A 19,663-nucleotide genomic window follows, 5' to 3' on the forward strand; every position below is an offset into this window, starting at 1 on the left:
TTATTTGCTTTTTCATGTGTATTACTGTGTGTAAAAACTATTATTATAGCCGGACTCTTGCTATTTTCAGTATAACACCTGATGATGGTTGCATAATCGACCAAAACTAGTCGTGTTCTACATAAAAGAGCCTTACAAGTGTAATGGTGTTTTCAACCTTTGGTATAATACTCAGTTGTGGATGTTCACCCCACAAGATTGTTTCAAGGTGAAGGGTTATCTATGATAACATTTGCTGATGACATTGCTATCCAAAGCGAAATTGAAGAAGAATTACAGGATCTGTTAAACAGATGAACAATCTAAGAGTAGAGAATATGGCCTGAAGGTATTACGAAGAAAGGTGAAAGTAATGAGAAGTGGCAGAAGTAAGAATATCAAGAAACTTAACATCAGAACCGGTGATCTTGAAATAGACCAAGTTAAGGAAATCTGTCTGCTACAAAGGCAGCAAAATAGCCCTGATGCACCGAGCAAGAAAGACATAAAAAGCAGACAACCACTCACAAAAAGGGTATTCCTCAGTTAAGTCTACTAGCACCAAACACAGGCCTTAATTTCATGAAGAAATTCTGAGAATGTTGTTTGGAGCACAGCATTGTATGGTAGTGAAAGATGCAATGTGAGAAAACAGAACAGAAGAGAATCAAAGCATTAGAGATAGGGTGCTATAGAACAACGGTGAAAATTAGATGGACGAGTTTTGTATATACATATTTTTTTTCATGCTTACATAAAATCATAATCAGCTACCTCTGATGTGTGCTGCACACGACTCATTTAGAGGGATCCAACAGTTCTCAACAATATGATGCATGTCAAGAGAGTGACATCTTACTTGTCACAGAACCTTAGAAGTCTCTGGTTCAAGCCTTCATTCTGATTCAGAACCAGGGTGGCCACAATCAGTTCTGCAGGCAAAGCTACAGCTTGTGAACATTGGTGAAATTTCGTACACACATCTCAACCTAAAACGGTTCTTTGTTTCTTTCAATGTGCGCCATAATCTGCAGCTGGCTGCTCTCTCAATGAATGACAGAACAGTCTCTTCAACATGCTAATGAGTCCCTCAGGCATAAATTCAAATGCACAAGGTGATGCTTCTTATTCCTTGTTGCCATTTCCCTAAGCAGTACCGTTATTTACCATTCATCAGAATTGCCGAAGATTAACAAACCTCTAGCCTTTCACATTTTGCTTCTTCCTGACATCGAACTCAGCAGGCAGTGTATGGCTGTTTCAGTTTCAATTAGAGACAGTACCTCAAACCTGTTGGTAAGGGGATGAGAATAATACATTGAGTTCTTTCTGGTTCCCCTGCTCCGGAGCAGGACCCCTAGAACTCCCACTAACTCACCACTCACAGTCTTGTTGTCTGATGTGTTCTGTACTTTCTGGAGAGGAGACACTATCCACATATGAGAACAGATATTTTTGGTACCTGTCATAAGCAACTCTGGGTAGTTCATCAAGCACACCCACTCGCAGAAGCTTCCGATCCCTAAACAACAGTCAGAGGGATTTCCAGCTGCTTACAAATAACAGCTATCTCACCCTGTAGCCCTAGAACAGCATTCTCAGAGGGGCTGCATACTGACTACTACAAAGATTTTACAGCAGTACACAACTAGGACCTAACATAAAATTAAACTCACTGTTTAGTTTTTTTAAATTTAAATATCTGTTGTACTGCAAGAGTTACAAGTACCCATTAGAGTTAAATCTACAATGCCCCTGATAGTAGTTTGTTTTATAAATGTGAGGAAAACCTGGGATAAAATTCACTCATTCTGTAAATCAGTACTTTAGTGCATGTTCAAATGGCTCTGAGCGCTATGGGACTTAACATCTGAGATCATCACTCCCGTAGAACTTAAAACTACTTAAACCTAAGGCCATCACACACATCCATGCCCAAGGCAGGATTCGAACCTACGACCGCAGCAGTCGTGCGGTTCCAGACTGAAGCGCCTAGAAGCGCTCGGCTGCACCGGCCGGCTTTAATGTGTGTCTGTAGCTTTTGTTTTGTTGAGCTAACAGACTTGTTAAACAAACTAATAAATACCAGTATTTCAAAACAAACACAGGCAGTATACTGTTCAAATAGGAAACTAACTGCCACATGATAAAATAGTTACAATATGTGCTAACACAATATTACAACACAATGGTTGACTTTGTATGTGTTCCATTTTAAGTCACAATCGAGAACAATTCCTAAGTTCATACTGATCTATGAGTGGGAAAATAATTTTCTAGACAAGATATTGTTGCCAGTTTACAGAATACACAACTGTAGCTCACAACTGCGGATTTATTTGTATATAAATTATGCAAGATTGTAAGCTATCGAAATTTCAGAAAAATAAACCTTCATCACATAACTATACACTGAACTCAATGTGAACAATATTCAGAAGCACAACATAAAGGGAAAAATTTGGGGAAAACACGTATGTCATCTGCAACTTGCACTACAGTACAAATTTTATGTGGAATTCATGAACGTTAGAAAAAGATGCAATTCATCATGGCCTGCATAAATTTCAATGCAATAAATGAAAGCTAATAGGGAAATGACATGAATATATGAGAATCTAAAATTTCCAAGTGAATTTATCTGCCATACATGACAGCACATGTACACAAAGTAAAAACAAGAAGTCAGTACTTAGATGATTTAGAGACAGCTTCTACACTAACATACCAAAGATGAACCCTGTGGCATAATTTTATCCCCCCCAAAACAGCAGAAAATATGGGCAACAATATAGCAGTTCTGCTTATGATGACTAACAATGTAACTAATTGAAATATAAACATCTCTCTCATGCAGTGAAAGCAGGATCCATAGAGAACTGATGCTGCCTTTTATGGGAACTGACATATTACAGGGGTTGTGCTGCAATCTACCCATCAGTACGCAGGTATAATTCAAAACCTCATGTACTATTTTATGTGCAGGAGGGGGGGAAAGGGAAAGGGGGGGGGGAGTAAAATTTCCTGTGGATCATAAATTTAGGAAACAACTGAGCTTAAACCTACAGCTATTAATAGATACAAAATTTATCCAGATGGAAATATTAATCAATACAATGAAAAAGGGGGGACAGATTTGCATCTGATAAAGATATTTATTTTGTATAAAACACACAAGTTTAAACGTAAAATGATCATAATACTTTAAAAATCAGTACAAACATGTTACTTTTGTTCATTAAACTGAACCACATTCTTTTAACATACACGTTTCTGTTCACAATATGACGAACAACACTGAGTAAGACACACTATGAATGTACCACTTTCACAGAGCTGTTGTGAATTCAGTCACAAAGTTATAAACAAATCAAAGTTTTTAGTATAAAAACTTCAATATACAACTTAAATACTACTTCACATTTTCAAATGAAATTATAAGACAACAGAAGAATTCCTTAGACACACACAAAATTAATGTAACAGTATACAGAATTAAGTAATGACACTTATCATGGAGACTCATGGGTGTAACCTTTCCAAAACTTCTCTCTTCAGACCGCCTTCAGTTGTGAAATCAGTAATCATGGAATTCCCATTTAACAAACTGATGCAGTATCAGTAAGCACAACACACAATGTCAACATGAACAAGTCTACAAAAGAATGTATTGAGTGCGGTTTCCAGACTAAACAAGAATAATTATCTGGCACAGATGATAAAAACATACATTGTCATCCCCGAAGCAAATTTAGAGTCCCCACTCCCGTCTTTGCTGTGTATATGCAGAAATATCTAGGAATAACTACTGATAATGAATTCTAAGTTCAGTGTCTTTGCATAATTGCACAGTCATAAGTGCATTTTATTCGAAATCCACAGTAAAGACAATAAATAATACTAAATAATTTTACATATCATTTTCCTTCCAGTACCATTAATTTCATACTTTGAATAGACTTAACGGTAATCTTTTCCCCTTTCCTTTTCTTGTTTTGCCATTTCAATTAGAGAAAATGAAGCCTCCACTTTCGTATGACACGACCTAAAAAATGACATCTGATACAGTTCACTCACAGGTTCTGTATTCAATGAATACAGTTTTTTTTTTTTAACCTATCTTTATTACAATTTGTACCTCACGTTTTTGCACTTTTCTTAGATTTTGTGTGCACATCAATGTTGCCACTTGAAGACTCCATTATGCATTGGGAGAAATTATTTCTATGAAAGTGCACTAAAAAAAAAGTAAGAAAACAGTCAATAAAATTTTTGTGGGTCTGTGAGCACATTATCAATATGTAAAACTACACCCTGAAGGTCACTTCTAACAGTGACTGAAATGTCAGTGGTTTTATACAATGACAGTGCAGTCTCAAACCCAGATAAATTTTACTGACTGTGACAATGGCTGTGGAAGCCTACGTTTATAAAAGAAAACTTACGTAAAAAATTAGAATAATATTTTGTGTGTGTGAGTGTGTGCATTAACACAATTTCCTTCTTAAATAATGTGTGCATATTAATTGCAGTCTTTTTTTATTATTTCAGATATGAATGAAATAAAATACATGATTAGTAAAAACACACACACACACACACACACACACACACACACACACAGAGAGAGAGAGAGAGAGAGAGAGAGAGAGAGAGAGAGAATCTGCACTCCACATAAAATACTACAATGCATCTACTCTTTGAGTTAATAATTCATTTCTGGTCTTGATCAGCAACACAAAACCTTTAATAAATCTTAATGACATTGATGAGACCTAATTTTTGGAACACTACAGACATTGGTCACTGGATTTAATACAGTTAGAATTTAAATCTCTCACATTCAAATTAACACAGCATAAAGTGATAAATGCTTTCTCATCAGGGAAACTGGAAACATTATTTAGTAGCACACTTCTTGTGTTCAAATTGAGTATAATAATCCTCCAACAGTCAGTATGTTGATAAGTACACATTCAAGTTACTTATAACACATTCAAAAGTTCCATTCTCTTATTAAATAAAAGAAAACTTTGTTTGCTTTTTACAAGTTGTTGTTGATGCAAGCACACATTCAGAAAGATGATCTGATTCGATGCATTTCACACTGTAAGAACACTAAGTTCTCAACAATCTCAACAATGTTAACCAGAAGGCAACACAAAGAGGAAAACAAGATCATTTTTCCTTTTGCAAATCATGCTACAGGATTACTGTGAAATATATCATTTGGATGTGTTTTCTGGTTACTGTTGTTTTGTTTTGTGCTACACTGTGCCTGCTTTCTTTCCCATGTTTTCATTGCTATCTTAGAACGTTCAAATTCATGACACCAATCAGAATATATTTTCTGGTAATCATTAGATCTCCCAGGTGCTGAACATCTGTGGGCATCTACTGTTATATTATAGCTACAAAGCAAAGAACCACCTAACCAGCAATCGTAACGACCAGAATCTGAATCTGTAACTGATATTAATACTAAGCCATGCTCTGATGTTTCAATGTATTTGTCTGGCCTATAAACTATAGGGTAACGGCCTTTGTCTTTAGTGTAATGGACCCAGGATATTGTCTGACTGCTTAATACTTCTGGTACTTTTAAGAAACATCCAAGATGTATGCTTTGCCCCCAAGTAACAATCAGTTTCTTTTTCATTACACTGTGTTCACATAAGTTTGCACTTGTATTAGTAACATCCTGAAGAAGTCCTGGGGTGTATGACTTACATGAGTTCGAGTCTCTATCCCATCCGCAGTAAGGATCCCGAGCACACTGCAAGCAATTGCTGTAACGGTGATGACACATAACCAGTTCTATCTGACGCACTATATTATCTGATGCAGCATACAAAGATTTGTATTCCTTAGATAAGTGTAGTGCTTGGACTGGTTCAGGTGGTGTGACATCAAAAATATCAACTAGTAGTGACTGAGGCAGCCCACCACTGTCATACCATTGGACAACTTTATATACCTGACCAGTACTTGTCCCGGCATAGTACACAATATATTCCATGTTCTTACCCACCAAGTTAACTTTCAATTTATCCACTACTAGCTGCGTAAACAAGACATCTCTCTTATAAAATACTGGTTTTCCACCTTCATGAGATACTGCTCCATCCATTAATGGATGGGAACGTATAAAATTAAGAACCGTATCTGGGAGCAATTCAGTATCATTGACACATTCTCCTGGACGTGGATCTGGGACTCTACTAGGTAGAACAGGCAACCAGGCTGAGCTGCTAGTAGCTTGCTCCTTGAACTTTCCACTGAACACTTCTTGTATGTCTTTCAAAGTGAAAGAACAAATAGCTGAGCCAGTAAGTCCTGTTACCGAAGTACTGAACACTCCAAAAAACTTATCTGTGTTAGGCATCTTGTAAACACCTTGTATCTCATTAAAATAGAATGGAAATTCCCCTGGAATAGAACAGTTTAGACGTGCTTTAAGAAATGTTGCCCAATTTTGGCTGAGAATATTCTTTCCACCAACATCCTTCTTGCATACACGGGCAACACGTGAGTAAACACTTTTACCACAGTTTATGTACTCCACTGCAGTCTCTCTAAAAAAGAAAAGCACATATTCACCTACATCAAATGAACCCACAAAATTTGGATTATCAAGCCACTTTGAGTCATATTTCAGAGTACGCTTGAAAGAATATTCCCGTCGACCTGTTGTGAGATTATAGAGGTCAGTGCGAAAAATAACTGTATCTGCCTTAGTAAACTCTGCATTTGTACCACTGTACAAACCAGGCAAATCACCTGGATTCCCATTCTCTACCCAAACTGCAGTTGAGCTGTCTTCAGGATCGAAAGGACATTTCGCAATACCTACACCAATACCTGGAACATACTCATGTCTCTGTAGATGTGTCAAATTTGAATACACAACCCAATCCTTTGGGCTATGAGCATTTGTCCCACAAATATACAAACGACTTCCATCACCCATTGGCTGAATTACACGAATATGGTTCTTGCAATCAAAGTCTGCTGACTTCCCTTTGGAAACACAATTTGCAATATTTGTTGGTTCAAGAGTCAATGAATCTCTTTCACAATCTGACAAACTTATATTGGTCAAGTTCAGTTTGTAAACTTTGTCAAGTGCACCCACATAAAGTGACTCTCGTTTTTCATCCAAATGAAATGTGCGGTAATATTTGTGTCCACAAGAGAACTCGTGGATCAGATCTTGATGCAGCTGTTCAACAGAGCCAACCAGATGGACTGATGCAGCGACCAGCAATAGGTTCCACAATTTGGCAGCCATGTTCTACATCAACTGTTTCTTTATCTGCCCCGTTCAGCTGCTCCATCATGAAAAGAATAAACAGTGTCCTCTCAAAATCTTTTAGGTGTGGGATGCATATTATCAATACTAATATGTTTGTTAGAAGCAAAATTACTTGTACTACAACATTTACAAAGTGCTTCATGCATAAGTTTGGCTGGTGCTGCTTAAAAAATTTTGGCCTATTATACATTGTACTTTTAACAGCACAAAAATTGGCAGGTGGAAATCACCATCAATAATTAATGCTATGGACAGTTCGAAGAAATAATATTATTTAAATACTATGGAAAAACAATACTGATATTTTATACATCTTTATGCCAATGCAGTGTGTCTTCTTAGCTACAAGCACACAACAGCAGTAACTTACGAGGTGGGCACGTAGTGAGGGGTTGGAGGTAATCATTCTAATTAAATGTTCAATGTCTATTGTCTACACCCCAGGTCACCCATGCAAGAGTGTATGGAGGTTTTGACTGCAAGAGACAATGAAGACATCCCCAACTCATCCAGTAATTTTGTGAGTTTTATGTCAATACACAGATGTGTGCCCCCCCCCCCCCCCCCACATCAGTAAATGCGACAATGTTTTGGCCAGGGTCCAAAGACTGCACACAATGAGAGCAAACTAGAACTGACTGCAGCTGAAAACTTTGTGGCAGCAACATTTACTATTAATTTTACCATAAGGAAAGGGTGGGAGTATATATGTAGCTTGCAAGCTATGACACACAATTATTGGTAGGTCGACTTGCTTCAGTCTTCTTTGCATGCTGTTAATAAAAGCAGCAATGAATTCAGAATAAACTAGCAAGGGAGACTGTTATTGTTAGCATAATGATCTATCACCATTAACTGTCCTGACATGAAACAAGTAGTCACTTGTGATATACTTTCTACTGCAGTTACATTAGATGGATATAATACACCCTTATGCCAATTCAAAATACCATGAAAAAATATACATTGGAAAGATTAACACAAAAATATATTATATGGGGGTTCAAATAAAAAATCTTTGTACTGTGAATAAAATTAACTGCTGCTTTTCACTGTTTGGCCACACAAGATAACTTGACATGATGTATTGTAATATAGGAGATAGATAGCATGTCACATTTTCCTTTGGAACTTTTATCCTTTTATGACATGCAGTGGCAGCGTTGTTCTGCACTCAATAGCAATAACAAAAATGATTATTTACAGCTGTAAGTGCCACATTCACTCAACATTAATTGGTGACAATCTATGATTCAAAGTCAGACAGTTGCATTTTTTCTCTTCAGTGCCAGTCACTCTATTCATTATCAGTACATTACTGCTCTTTGGAAGAAATGGGTAAAACTGTGCTGGAGGTGGCAGAGGACTGGATAGCATTGAGGAAACTGAGACTTCCATAGGAACAGCAATGACGCAGGACACTGAACAAACACCAAGACAATATCCAACCTTATATATGTGGAGTTAATCACACTACTGCAAATTTCAAATCTACATATATGGTTCAGCATCAGTTTGGGATACTGGGGCATCAGGAAATGGTTCCATAGCAAATAATGACACCACCAACTGTTGTGTGCTAAGACCATATAAATTGTAAATATAAATGTAAGGCATTTTGTTGGAATGGTATTTCACAGAGAATGACATTGCTATCTGAATATAGAGGCCTTCAGGTGATCTTTGGAGTTTGAGAAACAAGACTAGGCCTTATGATGCACTGGCAATGAGCTTGATTTATGTGGCTGGAGATCTTCTTCTGTTGTGAGAGCAGTTCAAAGTAAACACAGCTGGGTATATGTTGCCCGTTACTCATATTCTAAGTAATATCATCCTTCAATGAGTTTAAACACTATATTTGAAGGGGATGATCTGTTTCCAACAAAGCGAATTTCCAGTATAAAAAATAACAGTTGTGCATCAGAATTTCACATAAAAGAAGGAAGTTGCTGTTCTGAATTTTCCTCCATAAAATTATCGCCACCTTTATGCTCCAAAGGCAAAGACTACCAAATCCACCGGTTAGTCCCTAAACCATTAGGGGTAAAACTCAATGGGACCCGTGGCAAGTAAGGCTAGCAACCTGCTTCCCTGGTACTTGAAATATGACGCTGGCAACAATCAGAGCAAAATACCTCGGACCTTTGGAGGTGACGGAGTCCCACCTCTAATTGACAAACCAGGGACTCCTAAGATACAACTCGGCAAATGAATGGTAACGAGGTGGGGAGCTATTAATATCAATGGGGGCTACTATGGGAAGAAGGTAGAGCTGGCAGAGGCTGCAAGTAAGATGGGGTTGGACGTTTTACCTGTTAGTGACATTCGGGTAAGGGGTGAGAAAGAAGAGGAAGTGGGAGAATACAAGGTCTACCTGTCAGGAGTCAAAGCAGGAATAGCACAATGGGGTGTAGGGCTTTACATCAGGAAAGAAATGGAACTCAGCGTAGTTGCAATTAAGGTATGTAAATGAACGACTGATGTGGATAGATTTGACAGTGTCTAGCAAGAAAATTAGGATTGTGTCAGTATATTCGCATTGTGAAGGGGCAGTTCAAGAATGATGCACTCAGTGATGTAGCTGTTAGACTAAAGGACAAGGACAGTGTTCTGCTCATGGGTGATTTTAATGCCAGGATTGGAAATCGAACAGAAGGGTATGAAAAGGTTATGGGTAAATTTGGAGAGGATATGGAGGTCAACAGGAAAGGGAAACAACTCTTGGATTTCTGTGCCAGTATGGGCTTAGTAAACACAAACTCCTTTTTTAAACATAAGAGCATTCACCGATATACTTGGGAAGGCAGGGAAACCAGATCTGTCACTGACTATATAATAACACATCAGGAATTCAGGAAGGCTGTGAGGGACACACGTGTATTCAGGGGATTCTTTGATGACACTGATCACTATCTTAATCTGCAGTGAAATTGGTATTGTAAGGCCAAAAGTGCAGGAGGTCAGGTCCATATGTAGGAGGATAAGAGTGGAGAAACTTCAGGATAAGGAAATCAGGCACAAGTACATAACAGTGATCTCAGAAAGGTACCAGTTAGTTGAATGTAGTCAATTACAGTCATTGGAAAAGGAATGGACAAGGTACAGGGACACAGTACTAGAAGTGGCTAAAGAATGTCTTCGAACAGTAGTGTGTCAAGGTAGGATGAAGCAAACAGCTTGGTGGAATGACACAGTCAAGGCAGCCTGTAAAAGGAAAAAGAAGGCGTATCAAAAATGGCTACATACTAGAACTCAGGTAGACAGAGAAAGTTATGTTGAAGAAAGAAACAAAGCCAAACAGATAATTGCAGCATCCAAGAAGAAATCTTGGGAAGACTTTGGAAACAGGTTGGAGACTTTGGGTCAAGCTGCTGGAAAACCATTTTGGAGTGTAATTAGCAGTCTTCAAAAGGGAGGTAAGAAGGAAATGACAAGTATTTTGGACAGGACAGGAAAACTGTTGGTGAATCCTGTTGATGCCTTGGGCAGACGGAGGGAATATTTTGAAGAGTTGCTCAATGTAGGTGAAAATACAATCAGTAATGTTTCAGATTTCCATGTACAATGGGATAGGAATGATGATGGAAATAGGATCACATTTGAGGAAGTGGAGAAAATGGTCAATAGGTTGCAGTGCAATAAAGCGGATGAAATTAAGTCGGAACTCATCAAATACAGTGGAATGTCAGGTCTGAAATGGTGTGGGAATCGGGACAGGTTCCATCAGACTGGACGAAAGCAGTAATCACACCAATCTTTAAACATGGAAACAGAAAAGATTGTAACAACTACAGAGCTATCTCTTTAATCAGCACATTGTGGGAAAAATCTTCTCTGGTATTGTTGAAAGGAAAGTGTGAGTATTAGTTGAGGACAAATTGGATTAAAATCAGTGTGGGTTTAGGCCTCTTAGAGGTTGTCAGGACCAGATCTTTAGCTTACGGCAAATAATGGAGAAGTGTTACGAGTGGAACAGGGAATTGTATCTAAGCTTTATAGATCTAGAAAAAGGCATATGACCAGGTTCCTAGGAGGAAGTTATTGTCTGTTCTACAAGATTATGGAATAGGAGGCAAACTTTTGCAAGCAATTAAAGGTCTTTACATGGATAGTCAGGCAGAAGTTAGAGTTGACAGTAAATTGAGTTCATGGTTCAGAGTAATTTCAGGGGTAAGACAAGGCTGCAACCTGTCTACACTGTTGTTCATATTATTTATGGATCATATGTTGAAAACAATAGACTGGCTGGGTGAGATTAAGATATGTGAACACAAAATAAGCAGTCTCGCATATGCGGATGACTTAGTTGTGATGGCAGATTTGATTGAAAGTTTGCAAAGTAGTATTTCAGAGCTAGATCAGAAATGTAAGGACTATGGTATGAAGATTAGCATCTCCAAAACGAAAGTAATGTCAGTGGGAAAGAGATAAAAACGGATTGAGTGCCAAATAGGACAAACAAAGTTAGAACAGGTGGACGGTTTCAAGTACTTAGGATGCATATTCTCACAGGATGGCAACATAGTGAAAGAACTGGAAGCGAGATGTAGGAAAGCTAATGCAGTGAGCGCTCAGCTACGATCTACTCTCTTCTGCAAGAAGGAAGTCAGTACCAAGACTAAGTTATCTGCGCACTGTTCAATCTTTCGACCAACTTTGTTGTATGGGGGTGAAAGCTGGGTGGATTCAGGTTACCTTATCAATAAGGTTGAGGTTACGGATATGAAAGTAGCTAGGACGATTGCAGGTACTAGAAGATGGGAACAATGGCAGGAGGGTGTCCACAATGAGGAAATCAAAGAAAAACTGGGAATGAACTCTATAGATGTCGCAGTCAGGGCGAACAGGCTTAGATGGTGGGGTCATGTTACACGCATGGGAGAAGCAAGGTTACCCAAGAGACTCATGGGTTCAGCAGTAGAGGGTAGGAAGAGTCGGGGCAGACCAAGGAGAAGGTACCTGGATTCGGTTAAGAATGATTTTGAAGTAATAGGCTTAACATCAGAAGAGGCACCAATGTTAGCACTGAATAGGGGATCATGGAGGAATTTTATAAGGGGGACTATGCACCAGACTGAACACTGAAATGCATAATCAGTCTTAGATGATGATGATGATGATGATGATGAAAATTATGGCCAAAGGAAAAATTGACATGTGAGAAAATTAGCCTAGCTCTACAGTAAGGACTAGACTTTGAGACATCGCACTCCACACCTGTAAGGAGGTAGTAAAATGAAACTAATATACTGCCTCCCCCCCCCCCCCTCCCCTCTCGTATTGATTTCTTTCCTTGTATGGGGTAGAAGCCAGAGATATTACACACAGTTGGGCAGGAAACCAAATACTATGCTATTCTGATGGCCCACAATACATGAACAAGAATTACATCTTTGCTGTGTTAGGGGAGAAAGAAACTAAAATTGTAATATCAAGAGTTTAAATTTCAGCCTGTTGACTTCACCTCAAAAATGCACTTATAATTCTATAGATCAAATGTCTAGCTTTTTGCATGGTTTTTAAAGTGGAAATTTGCGCAAGTTAGCTGAAGAAAGTATATTGACATAATTATACAAACAATTACAAAAATGGCATTCCTTTTTATGGGCAATACTGCAAATATCTTGAAATATTACACTTTTAAGTCAAATAGTGGATAGTTTAGGACTCACATGTAGCCATTTTTTGTGCTGTAAAGTACATAATATTCACATACTTCAAAAGCTACAAAATGAATACATCATTAATGCAAATGTTGAACTGCATGTAAACAGAGGAATTTAGCATATTAAAATCAGTAGTAGGTATACAATATGAGGTTATATGGGAAAAAAAAGTTTGATTTATTTATTTGATACATTTCAAACATGATTAAAAATAAATGCCATGACTAAACAGTAAATCAAAATTAACAATTAAGTATACATAACTGTACATGCATTTTAAAGCAGTGAATTCTTTATTTCTTTTTCATCCTATTTATGTATAGACACATGTAACACACTTCAATGCAAAAAATAAATAAAAAAACCAGTAAAGCAAACAGTGCTTAGAGTAAAAAAACAGCATTACAAGGAAGTGCCCATGCCTCAACAGTTCTTTAGTTGTATGCTTTCTCCGTGTTCAGCTACAGGGGAAACTTTATGGGGGTAAACAACACCAAAAAATTAAGAAATCTGCAGCATACATAAAACAATTAAAATAAACTACAGTAAACAGAAAGTAAATTTTCCTATTTAATAATGTGGTATACTAATTGCAGAGTACAAATTCAGTTAATTACCAAACTAAAAGATTACTCTATTGTTCATACATGGGAAAGTATATTCAGAAATATTTAGCACTATAACAAATATAAATTTATTAATTTGGTTTTCATCCCAAAATATTACAGTTTTCATAAAAAAAATTCTAGACTACCATGAGGAAAGCACACATTACCATAAAATAACGAGGCATAAAAGGTAAAACAAGGGCTATGAGACGTCATTAGCACTTAGCACAATCGACAGTCTTATTTGCAGATGCTATTTATATGCCACTATTGTACCCTCTTCAGCAAATGTAGCACACATTTTAACAGTTGTAAATTCCTCCAAACTGCAGCATACATATTTATTGGCACAATCATTTTTCCCATTTATAAAATGTATTAGATTTACAGAAATTTTCTTCCATTTAAATACCGTATAGTAGTAGGAATACTTTTTTAAAATTATTTCTTGATCTACTTTCTGTGCATAGCATTCATCATTGGCACGTAAAGCATATGTCTAACATCAGGATTAATCAAACAATGGAAAGTCCACGTTGGAAAAAAACCATGAAAAGTACAAGTCATTGACATCAGGATTAAATGTTCCATGTCAACAAAACTCATCAAGACAAAGAAATTTCTTTTCTTCTTCAATAAGGTAGATGAATCAACTGATCAGAAATAATAGAGAGATAAGTCTTAGGGGGAGATGTTTGACACACAGTTTTCTTTGTGGTTATGTTAATAATTAAAAGGTTTGTCATTTTATGGAGGTTTCAGGGAGGATAATTGCTTGCCTAAGCTAGAGAGGGAATCCAACAATCATGCTTTACCTTTGAGTGGAAAGACCATCACAGCCGGACATTGAGCATGTCAAACACAAAGGGCAAGGTCATTTCAGAGAGTTGACATGGCAACCAGCATCAACTCTACATATATAAAAAATTATGTGGGGAAAAAAATCAACTGTTTATTGTGATACTGATTTTGTTAGTAGGCAACACACATAATAACTTTTACAATATACAAATGAAACTTTACATCCAGAAGATAAAGAAACAAACAAAATGGGTTATTAATTTAGAAAAAAGTTGAATACAATGTATCTCTCTTAGGATCAATTTAAAATGGTTTAGTTGAACATTTCTTAAAGTGGGATAATATTGTTATCTCTTTTCTTATGTAACAGATCAATCAATACAACAAAAGTAACTATTTAAAAGGAGTCATTTTCGTTGTTACAAGTATTCTCAGTGCTGAGAAGGTGTGGTGTGCTTTTATGTTCAGTCACAGTACAAGGTCAGAATGATATATATCAGAGATAGATACAGCTCACTGAGTTTTAATAAAAGTCACTATTAAACAACAAGAAGACATGCAGGGTAGCACCCATGGAGTTTGAAAATGAAGATAGATATAATAAATGAAACTTTTAAGTATTGATATTGAGATACGCTTAATTTGGTTGGTTGGTATGGAGGTAAGTTGTTAACGAAAGGTGAAGAACCTAGGCTGAATGTGGTCCATATACAGTTTTAATTTAGCTATTAGGAAATGTCTGTAATGACAGAGTTGTTGGAGTGACAGAAAAGCTCATAAAATATGCCTTTAAAAAGTGGGAGGAGGTGCTGTAAGGCAGATTACTAAGAAAGATAACTCATATGTAACTACTGCACAGAAAGGCACTAAAAACTGTCAGAATACGATAGTCAAAGTGTACCAAACATTTCTGTTAAATGACAATAATAAAGCAGGATAGAAAAATGTTTCTTCTGCTGTCTTAAGAGCTGTGGGAGCTTCGACATCTCTACTGCAATAGCTTTTTAACAATGATTTAGAAAGTTAAAATAAAGTTCTACATGACTGTCACTGTGCTCACTCTTCGGCAGTTACTAAGGCAGTGTTTGCACTCCCTTCATTCTCACAGCAGTTGAGTGACACTCATGCTGGATTTTGAGTGACGTTCCCTTCTCTCTAGCTTCCCCCAATCTGTTCCCTTTCCTATCTGAGGAAGGGTACCTACAATAGTTTTTTTGTACTTATGATTGTCTATCAGCAGTACATAGAATTTTATCTCCCAAAGGTAAATAACTGTCAGCCATTCTGCCTCCTTGCAATCTTATAAATGGTGAACAAGAAAGCTTCATGCAGAGAACTTATGTAAACTCTCATCCTAAGAACCATTTCTTTAACACTCATCTGAAAATTTTCACAGCTTATTCTTAATCTAGCTTCCAAAACTCAGATCTTGCTTTGATCTAGCATAGTCTATCTTGCACTCTGCTTTGAAACCCCTATTAAGCCTCCTTTGCAAAGTATGTCTAAGGATTAATTTCCCACAATTCGCATCAACTTTGACATTTCAACTTAAAAGAGCTGTGACTGGTCATTAGCCATAGTACTCACTGTGAACATTTTTTCAATTGTGAGGTTTCAATTTTTCACTAAACATCCTAATCAGTGCTAAAATATAATGCCGAAAGGTACGCATCTGTGACGGATATTTCTGACTTATAACTTACACATGCAGCTTCCACTCTTCTGCAGTATCTCAATGAGTAAAGATAAATCTCCTACATCATTAACACAAAATCCCCAAATTCAATGGCATTTCAGGAACTCTGTTGCTGACCTTGGCACCGATACCAAGGCTTTGAAATTACATCTCTATAATCTTGGCGTACAACAACTTTCTCTGTTCTTGTCATGTGCTTTCATATTAGTCACTGCATACTGTCATATCAATCACCCAGCTCCTTACCTCTCTAACCTGTTGGGTCTGGAGGACAAGGACTTTATCTGATGCTCCCTCACTGTAAATGACCAATCTTCTCATATCTTCTTGACAATATTTGCTCTGTCCTCCTTTCAAATCATTTATTTCATATTTTTCCTTTTTTCTTTCATTTATTTCTTCTGTCCTCACTGAAGGATATCTCTTGCCCTGTTCTTGAATTTTTCACGTATAAATTCTGTGGATTCTCATGTTATTTAATGTTGCTCACCCACACATTAAGTTATTTTCGTTTAGAATCTGCCGTCCTTTTTCTAAACTACTGTGGGAATCTACGCATTAGAGGGTCTCAGTGTAAGAGAACCTACAGATAGCAACACAATGCTAATGTATTGTAACTTGTAAACAATGTGACAACATTTTACCAACTACATTCTGATGGATATCAATGGCTTTCTTCCTGCTTAAGGCTTTATCGAATGACTGATATTCTATTCTGAAACAGTGTGAAGTCCAGCCTTTTGGAGATTCATATGTGTTTAATAACTGGACATCAGTTACAATATCACCAACTAGTTGCCAAAGAATACTGTAAAGCTTTTTATGGCTATACAAAGGACTCTGTGAAAAGCAAATATCAAAAGAATATTTTAAGCCATATAGACTGCTAAATTTTACATGACTGTTTTTGTACCCAACCTTTAAACAAGTTTCACTGGCATATAAATGTCTCCAAGATGTATGAAACAATATTTCTGATAGTGTATCAGGATACATTAAACAGAATTCAGTGTGTATTTCTTCATTTTTGATTGATCCATCTACAGTGTAGTGCTGCAACACAGTATTCGTTGAATCTCTCATAATTTCACAATCTTCAGACAGTAACAAAATGTTTGTTAATTTTACTTCAAAATTTGTATTTTCAATAAAAGTAGGGCAGTCCATACTTTTGTACTGCAACACTGGGCTGCTGTTCACAATCGATGAAGCTTTTAAATAAAAATGGTCACCAATATTACTTTGCAGTAAATTTTCAAGATAGGCTCTTAAAATATCATGTGAATTGTAACCAAAAAGCATTATTTGATTTGAAACAGGAGCTTGTGAGAAGTCAGATCCCAAATCATGGAATACCATCCCACTGTACAGAAGGTAATTTTCATGACACATCCACCAGAGATGCAACGGAACACTAATAATGTCCAACAATGAATGGCGCAAGGGACATATCAATACTTTGTCTGCACTACTATCTGATAAACATCTTGGATCAAACAAGGGCACTTCACTTTCCTGGACACTTCTTACACTCTTTTCACTATGTTCAATAAAGGTTTTCAAACTATTTTGGAAAAACAATGCAACATTGTTTACAGGTGTTTGAATATATTTCTGAAAGTAATATTTTGGGCACAATATTTCTCCAGATGGAATTTTAATACTACACTGCTCTAAACTTTCTTGCAGAACTGAAACTTCCACTGAAGGAAATAGAGGTTGTCTTTTACAAAATATGTGAACAAGTGCTCCATCAGTATGAAAACTCTTATCTGTACCCCGATAGCCTGCACTCTTGTAGTTAGGGTAACTGTCTCCATAAAATGGTTCAACTGCTGTCAAAACCAAATTTCCATCAGCAACCATTTCAACAACTTTCCATGTATCATCCCAACGTCGAATTTCTTTTTCAGCACTGGTTCCACCTTGACCTTTGCAGAGTGATATCAGCAGTTGACCATTTGTATCTAGTAAGTGACAGGCACTCACAGCAAACTGACGCAGCAGTTCCCTGTTTAAATTTATCTTCATTTTACCTCCAACATGTGGAAAATTAAATACGATCTTAGAAAAGCTTTCATTTTTTAATACTGGGTGCTCAGTTAATTTTGTAGCATCTACACCAAATAAAACTCGCACACCTGCAAAGAAAATGTTGCTTGCTAATTCAAATTTCAAAATTGTTTGCAAGAAGTTTTGTTAATATCCAATACAGGAACATTTAAAAGTACCTAAAAATAATATTTCAGAAGAACAGATGCACAAAACTGCAAGAGCAGAACAAAAATACAGCAAATTTATTCAGGGCTGCACAAAGCCTACAAAAATATGGAAGATGTAGGTGCTTCAGATGCCTTTTATGCAGTCCTCTACAATTATCAAATTATCAGACATGCGACAAGAATATCACTTTTTTCAGTATGTCTTAAGAAATCTGTCTACAATTCCAATCCTTGAATACATTTTGCATTTCATGTAAGCCATGAAAAAGGCATGTTCAAAAGGTGGGAAAGTTGGCTAGGAATACCATATGAGAGTAGCAAAATATATAAATAAATAAAATAATCAAGCATTACGATGACAAGGGATGAGAAATCAAGAAGTAAAACTGAAGCTAAAAACTGTAAAAGTAATTAGATATAAAAAGTGTCTTTTGAGATCAATGAACCAATCACAGTACTATTAAAACAAAGCAAAGTTCACTGAAAATCAAACAATAACTTATATGCTTCTTACATTGCTGGGTAAATGTGACAAGTCCACAGACCAGAAAGAGAAATATTTAAGACTTGCATTGACAGCACGAAAGCTATGAAGATACATGAAGAGAGGGGCAAAAAACTGAAGAGAGATGAAAATAAAAAATATACAACACTTTGAAACGAGATGAAAATAAGAAAGGCTGGAATGGGAGAGGGGATGAGATATGAATCCTAGAGCTATTTAAAGCTGACAGCAAGTCAATGTTGTAAACCAACCCATAGCATTCTGTACCTCAGCTACGATTCATTGTTACTGTTGCTTCAATGGCAACAACAGTATACTTAAGAGACAAAACCTCACAAACAAATTTATCTCTGTAAAGAAGGACCATTAATGCAGTTACCTTAGCTGGAAACCGGATATGTCAACACCAGTGGCAACATAAGTGAGATGAAAACACTGCCCACTTCACAGTATAAGAAATGTTGGGGAGAAAGTTTTACATTTTATTATGCTACTGATTTTAATGTTGGCAATATACAATGACTTAGATACTGGAAAAGAAACCAGACACATAAGACAAGGACATAAAGAGTTAAATGCAGTATGTCACTGCTAGTCTCAATTTATAATTATTTTGTTGAAATTTTCTAAAAGTAGGATAATGTGTTCATCTCCTGTGTTGTGTGTAGTGGGGAAACCAATAAAATGAAAGTAATTACTAATAACGGAGTTATTTCTATGGTCACAAGTACTGTGAAGGTTAGCCACTTTGTTTTACATTTATTGGGACAAATCTCACAAAAACAATGAGATAACATTAAATATACATTAAATTATTTACTTTATTACAAAAAAACAATATTCACTCTTATACAATTATGTCATACACAAA

General features: G+C 36.7%; 2 protein-coding genes across 4 annotated transcripts in view; both read right to left on the reverse strand.

Annotated features, from left to right (window-relative positions):
• Positions 1-19,663, reverse strand: part of LOC126457485 (mitochondrial ribosome-associated GTPase 2) — a 176,040-nt gene that overhangs the window by 127,899 nt on the left and 28,478 nt on the right. Inside the window, exon 2 of one of the 2 annotated variants that reach the window (XM_050093781.1) lies at positions 13,151-18,206. The exons of the other annotated variant lie outside the window; for it this stretch is intronic. Within the exon in view, the coding sequence (XP_049949738.1) occupies positions 16,669-18,206 (1,538 nt within the window). The 3' untranslated portion in view covers positions 13,151-16,668. Of the gene's footprint in view, positions 1-13,150; positions 18,207-19,663 lie in introns of those variants that run through there. 2 annotated transcript variants of the gene reach the window in all.
• LOC126457484 (semaphorin-2A) overlaps positions 4,081-19,663 on the reverse strand; it is a 39,760-nt gene continuing 24,177 nt past the window's right edge. For both annotated transcript variants that reach the window (XM_050093780.1, XM_050093779.1), the window contains exon 2: positions 4,081-7,307. In XM_050093780.1, coding sequence (XP_049949737.1) covers positions 5,177-7,270 — 2,094 coding nt within the window. In that variant the 5' untranslated portion in view covers positions 7,271-7,307 and the 3' untranslated portion in view covers positions 4,081-5,176. The remainder of the gene's footprint in view (positions 7,308-19,663) is intronic.

This window comes from Schistocerca serialis, chromosome 2 (genome assembly GCF_023864345.2).
Source record: "Schistocerca serialis cubense isolate TAMUIC-IGC-003099 chromosome 2, iqSchSeri2.2, whole genome shotgun sequence".
In the NCBI taxonomy this organism is placed as follows: Eukaryota; Metazoa; Arthropoda; class Insecta; order Orthoptera; family Acrididae; genus Schistocerca; species Schistocerca serialis.